General features: G+C 54.5%; 1 protein-coding gene across 1 annotated transcript; it reads right to left on the bottom strand.

Moving 5' to 3' along the window:
* Positions 1–169: 169 nt before the first annotated feature.
* CADM3 (cell adhesion molecule 3) lies at positions 170–2,754 on the bottom strand (the record flags this gene model as incomplete). Its single annotated transcript, XM_010174171.1, has 6 exons — positions 170–339; positions 736–826; positions 1,355–1,525; positions 1,891–2,028; positions 2,241–2,393; positions 2,614–2,754. Coding segments are annotated over 6 exons (864 nt in total), but the record flags the coding sequence as incomplete, so codon positions are not given.
* Positions 2,755–6,787: the final 4,033 nt, after the last annotated feature.

Below are 6,787 nucleotides of genomic sequence, written 5' to 3'. Positions count from 1 at the left end.
CCCAGCTGCATCACGCACCCCCCCCATGCCAGAAAGCCACCCCCAACCCACCACAGACCCCCCCCTGGATCTGTGCACCCCTTCAGAGTGAGACACAGCCAGGATGGCGATGGCTGTGCCAACCAGGAGCTGCTGGGAGAAGCTGGGTACCCCCTGTGTCCCCACTTACCACTGACATCGAGGTTGTACTTGGCCACGACGCTGCCCATGGAGCTGGTGGCTGTGCAGACGTAGGTGCCACTGTCACTCTTGTTGAGGAAGGGGAAGATGAGGATGCTGTCAGAGCTCAGCTGCAGGGGAGCATCGCTGCCTTCCTTCTCCCACAGGAATTCCTGGGGGCTGTGGAGTGGGGATGGTGGTGAGGGATCGTTACCTTCCCCAGTTCAACCTGGCTGAGCTGGGGCAGCACAAAGTCCCTGGCCAGGCATTAAAGGGAGAAGTAAAGGTGTGGGAATATTTAAGCAGCAGGGAAATATCCCATTTAGAGATGGACCAGGGTGGATTTGCTGCTCCAAGGAGAGGATGAGGGCTTTGCCTGTTCTCCATGGGGTTCCTGGCCCTACCTGGCATCAATACAAAGCCAGTACCCAGCCCTGACCCACACAGTGCTACCTACAACACCCTGCCCGAGCTCTGGGGAGGGCTAGGTGGTGGTTTTAGGAACCTGGCAGCAGGAGAATGAGTTGACCATGGCCTGGTGGGGCTGAGCAGGAGGAAGCTGAGAGGGATCCTTACATGGGGTTGCCCTGCCCGTCGCACTGCAGTTGGAGCTTCTCGCCTTCCCGCGGGTACTGGGGATGTGGCTCGATCTTTGCTGTTGGTTTGTCTGAAAAAGGAGGAGAAGCACAGTTGGGTGAACTCCTGTCCCCTGTCCCACACTCTGGTAGGGACCTGTTGGCACCCCAAAACCCTGCCCCAGCACCCTGCCTTGGCTCCAGCTCTGCCTGTGCTGTGTGAATGCAGTGGGGTTGGCAATCTGGGGGTGCACAGAGCAGCTCCCACACCCCTCACCCTGCCATCATGGGGGACATGGGAGGTCAGGGGAATGGGGACAGGCAGGACACGGGAGATGGTACATGCAGATAGCAGGGGATGGCACAGAGAAGTCCCAGGGAGATAGGGACAGGCAGGGGAAACCAAGGGCATGCATGGGCAGGGCAAGTGTCACTGTGCAGTGCCCTCAGGTGTGACAGGACCACTGTGCAGGCAGGTTGATGAGCCTGGATGTGTGACAGCTCTATGTATGTGTAGATGTAGGGCCACATATATGATGTCTCCTGAACTGTGGTGATGCTGAGGCCTCTTCTTCCACCCCTCCAGAGCCCTTTTCCCATCATCTCCATGTACCACGTACAGTGGACCTGCAGCTTCTGCGTGGTTGACCTCTCAGCGTTCTGCAGGGACTCGTGGTCCACGGTGCAGGTCACCTCGGCTTCGTTGTCCTCCTTGGTGACACGGAACTCCACTCGACTGCTGACAGTGAAGGTCTTTCCATTGGGGTCCTCCACCACCTCGATACCCTCATCTGTAGGGACAAGGGACAATCAGAGCTGAAGGACACAGTACCCCAAGCAGAATCATAGACTCATAGAATGGTTTGGATTGGAAGGGACCTTAAAGGTCATCTAGTCCCAACCCCCCTGCCAGCAGCAGGGACACCTTCCACTAGACCAGGTTGCTCAAGGCCTCATCCAACCTGGGAAGCATGAGGCTGACACATGTATTGAGCAGGGGACACTCTGTCCCCATTCCTTTGCTGGCAGTAGCACAGGATGCCAATGTGGTCCAACATTGGGCACATCTACAACCCCTTGGTGCCTCACCTGCCTCCATGGTGTTCCCCAGCCACTCCAGTCCCTCAGGACAGAGACTCACTGCTTGGGCACTCACCTTTCAGCTCCTTGTTGCCCTTCTTCCACCGGAGCTGTGCCGCGGGTTTGCTGCCAGAGGACCGACAGGTCAGCCGGGCTATTTTCTCCTCATCAATAGGTTGCTCATGGCCAAAGATTTGAGGTTTCTGAGGAATTCCTGGTAGAAGAATAGACAAGAAATAAACCAGCCTATTAGTTGACCATGTGCTGCCACCCAGAGATGGACACACATGCAGAGACATGCCAATAAACATGGAAAGGGTGGTTGGGGATAAGGGAACAGCAGAAATAAATGGCTCTACAGACAGTATCTTGCAGGTAGGGCAGGAGATGAGGAGCAGGAGGAAGGAACTGTCACTGGTGGCTTACCCAGCACGGTGACCAAGGCCTTTGCAGTCCTCACAGGCATGGTGAAGATGGAGCAGGTGTATTCCCCCTCATCTGACAGCACCACGTCGCTGATGCTGATGGTCAACTCATTGGGTGTGGATCTCTCCAGTTGGATCCTGTTATCTCGCAGGGCTGGGGGGGAAAAAGGGACAACAGGGTGAGTGACAGGCTCAGAACCACCACACCCCACCACTAGCTCATTATTTTGCCTGGTGGCATCACTGTAAGTGGGGAACAGAAAGGAAAATCAGTCTCTGGGGCACTATCAGCCCTGGTCCACTGTCCCTCTACCCCATCATCACTCTTGTCCTGGAGCTGGCTCCTCTCCCATCCCAAATTCCTGTGCACATACCTCGTTTCTCCCCAAAGTAGAGGGTCTGCTGGGCAGGGTTGGACCACTGCAGTGAGGAGTCATCAGGATCTTCCACTTGGCACTTGAGCACCACTGTCCCACCGGCCACCACAGTCTCATCTGATGTTGTGGGTTGGCTCTCTGGACACAAACAGGAGAGGTTAGTAGGGACCTTGGGCATCTCCCCAGCATCACTGAACAACCAAGGGAAGGAGGAAGAGCAGTTAATGACAAAACAAGGGGAAATGGGTTTAAGCTGAAAGAGGGGAGGTTTAGATGAGATATTAGGAAGAAGTTCTTCACTGTGAGGGTGGTCAGACACTGGAACAGGTTGGCCAGAGAAGCTGTGGCTGCTCCTCCCTGGAAGTGTTGAAGGCCAGGCTGGATGAGGCTTTGAGCAACCTGGTCTAGTGGAAGGTGTCCCTGCTGATGGCAGGGGGGTTGGGACTGGATGAGCTTTAAGGTCCCTTCCAATCCAAACCATTCTATGCAGGGGCATGAGGAAGAGGAGGAGGTGTTGGCAGAAGATCAGGGAGACTGTCAGTGTGAGTGTGCACATCTGGGAACATCTGTACAGCCACTTGGGCACGGATGTGTGCGCACACATGTGCTTGTTGCTACGTGTTCCTCTCCAGGGAGGAAGAGTTTCTATCACACAAGCAGTGTGTGCTTGGAGCAGAGCTGCCCTGTACACCCTGGGGACAACAGGGACCTGCTCATGGACACGTGTCAGCTCAGGTCTCCTGCTGTGATCCCAGGTCCCATGACAACTGCAGGCTTCAAGGATTTGTCCTGCCACCCAACCTGCAGCACCTGCTGGAACAGCAGCTCCTGGGATGTCCCCAGGTGGCAGCTCCATGTCAACCTGCACAGAGACATCAGCATCAGGCTCTGAGCACAGACCCTGGGGCTGCTGGAAGATACAGGCAGTTGGTGCCCAGCAGGCATGAGCAGATCCAGAGGTGTTCCAGGAGGAGGTAGGAGAGCCTGGCACTGACACAAGCTCCAGCTGAAGGTACCTGGGGAGGTAGCAAGCTCTGTTCCACCACAGCAAGCTGAGGTTCACACCCATCATGCCTCCATGCCAAGAATTCCAGGCAATGGGATGCTCTGCCAGCCATCTCCACCCTTACCTCCAACAAAAGCATCCACAGAGCATGACCTGTGGGGTGCAGTTGGTGACCCATTCTCCAGGTCATTCTTTAAGGAGATTTTTCTCTTGCTCACACTACCCCTGGGTTGTGCACATCCCTTCCCAGACTGTGTTTCCTCAGCTAAGACACGATCCTTCAATTCCTTTAGACTCCTTGAAGGTCTCCACACTGCCAAAGCAACCCAAGGACAAGAGAAGAGCAGCACCAGGATCAGATAACCCCCTGCCTGCCCCAAGGACAGCTATTTTGGGAAAGCTGATGTGCCAATGAGCCCAGCTGCACAGGCAGGAGGGAGACACTGGCTCTCCTAAGGCTTCACCAAGTGTCCTCTTCATCTCAGCCCAAGTTCCTCTTGTTTAGGCAGAGATGTGGCCCCAGGACCTCTGAGCTTTGGGTGATCCCACCCGTGTGCTCCCACGCAGCCTGCAGCACAGTCCTGATTTCACAGGCTTGTTTATTCCTGTGTGATATTCTCACTGCCTGGGAGAAGCTCCAGTTAACAGAAGGAGATGGGTGGAAGTAGCTTCAGTTGAATTTCCTCCACTTTTCACTCCCAGAATGGTGAAGGGAAATATTTTCTCTTTCCTCACATCTACAAATTCCCCAAAACTATTGGATGGAACAGGAAGGAGTGAAGAGGTTTTGGAAGAGGTCTGGAGGACAAAGCTGTTGGGCTTCCCAGTAACTGTTTGGCTTGGGTTAAATTCCAGGAAAGCCTGGGCTGGAAAGCAGATGAATCTTTCCCAGCAGTTGTGATTACCAGAAATGCATCATATTCAGATTAAAAATATTTCCAGGGTAAAGATTCTCTCTCCAGCCCTAAGAAAATCCCCACCTAACATGATCCATGCTTAGTGTTGAAGTTTTGCTCTTCTCCATCTCCCTGGGTTTGATGGTCAATGTTTGGTTATCAATGCAATCCCACCTGGTCAGCTGAAGGGTCTCCAGCTCCCACCTCCTTCTCTGCCAACATTTAAAGGTGGTGGATCAAACCTTCCCCACACACCAACCTCCCTCCACAGCCTGTTCCTTGTGATGATCACAACCCAGGTTCTACCCCAACAGCTTGTTCAAGGTCTGGGTACAGCAGGAGCTTTGGTGAGGACCACCAGGACCCCCAATTCTGGGGATGGCAGTGGGCAAGGGGGACACATTTCTGTCACATCACATGCTGGGGTCCTGCAGCTCAGTCAGGGATTGAGGGTACAGCTCTCCCTCTGCTGCTCTGGACTGGAGAGATCTGTCTGGCAGCTCGTTTTAATTTGGTTAACGAGGCCTTTGTGCTGTGACTACAGTAATTAGGGGATTAGGCTGTTGCAAAGCCACCGTTGTCCAAACTACCAAACACTCCAACTCGGATGCAATTGAAGACACAGCCTAAAACCCAGGTAGAATCTCTTAATTAAACACAATTACCATCATTTACCACAGCACCAACCTCCTTAAAGTATTAATGTGGGGTGAAGTTAAACAGGGGAAAGTGTGTTTGTCCCATGGAATGGGCCAGGTGACACCACCCACACTGGGTGACACCACCCACGCTGAGTGACACCCACACAGACCCATCACAGCTCCAGCTTGGCTTTGTTCACAACCTCTTTTCTCCCTCCCTGGCACAGAACTTGGTCACAAAGGTCACCAAGATGGGTCTCCAACCCCCTGGAGATCACAAACCCATATCTGGTTGGTGCAGGGTAGGGGGGACAAAGCCCCACGATGGCTCCTGTGGCAAAACCCCTCTGACATGACCTAGATACTGGGCTCATCTCTGTGCCCCGACAGCTTGGAGGAACAGATGGGCACGGCTGTGCCACTGCAGTTTGATTTAATTAAAAACCCACCGTGGCTGTAACCTGCTGGCCCCCTGACAGAATAGGGGCAGAGCTGTCATGGGGGGGGGGGGGGGGGGGGGGGGGGGACAGGGGAGGATGGAGCAATGGGACCCCAGGAACAGTGAGTCCCATCACCCAACTCCTGCCACAGCCTGTGAGGAACAATCCACAGCTCATGGGGTTCTTGTCCATCACCCTTGCTGGCAAGACCCCCTCTGGCAGGGGCAGACAAGGGGGGGGAAAAGGGGTAAAACTGCCATCCCACAGCTGGGGACAGTGGCACACTGAGAAGGAAGATGCCTCACACACCATCACTGCTCCCAAATCCAGCAGCTCCAGCCCCAGCACGGCTCAGTGCATCCTCCCAGTCAGATCCTGGGGGTTCCCCAAGGAAGATGAAGGGCAGTTGAAGCCACCTTGCTCACACCACAGTGGTCCTTCAACAGCATTGGGAGGGGTGTTGCTGAGAAAGCAGGCACCCATCACACCAAAGGTCCCCAACTCTATGGGGGAACCCTGGGCAGCACCCCAGGGTCTCGGAGGTACAGGTGGGAGCAGGGTGAGGATGCTCTGGGAAGCTGGTAACAGCAAAAGCTTTCAGATCTTCTTGGCACATGGGTTAAAAGAGCCCCCATGAACCCAGGGACAGGTGCTGGACACTCAGGGAAGCATCCGCCCTCACCGTGCCAACAAAGTGCTGCCAGTGCTGAGCTGCTGCCACCTCACAGCCCAAGCTGGCACAGTCCCCTCACCTTCCTTTGGTGGCTCTGTGCCATGGCTAAAGCAGCCCTTGAGGCAGATCCTTCAGATCTCCATCTCCCAAAGGCCACCCCAAGCCTCATTGGTCACCTCAGGCTGCTGCCATCATCTTATAATGAGGTGAAAAGCTATTTTGCAGGTGACAAAGCAACAGTGAAGTCTCCTGGCAGGCAGAGGACTCTGCTCTTCCTCCATGGGACCTTCCTGGAAGAGGCCAGAAGGGACACTGAAAGCTCAGTTACTACCTTGGGGACAAGCAGAACAACCTCGAGCACCCCACAAAACCCCACAGCAAAGGCTTTGCCAGGTCCCCCCATAATTTTTGGCCATGAGCAGCTGCTGTTTGTTTCAGATCCCAGTCGCTGGTGCAGTGAAATCAAAGCAGCACTGCACTCCTGAAAAATCAATATTTGATGGGGGGGAATAAAA

The sequence above is a fragment of the Antrostomus carolinensis genome, unplaced genomic scaffold, assembly GCF_000700745.2.
Source record: "Antrostomus carolinensis isolate BGI_N321 unplaced genomic scaffold, ASM70074v2 scaffold35688, whole genome shotgun sequence".
NCBI classification, from domain to species: domain Eukaryota; kingdom Metazoa; phylum Chordata; class Aves; order Caprimulgiformes; family Caprimulgidae; genus Antrostomus; species Antrostomus carolinensis.
This window is presented reverse-complemented; position numbering and strand designations above follow the sequence as displayed.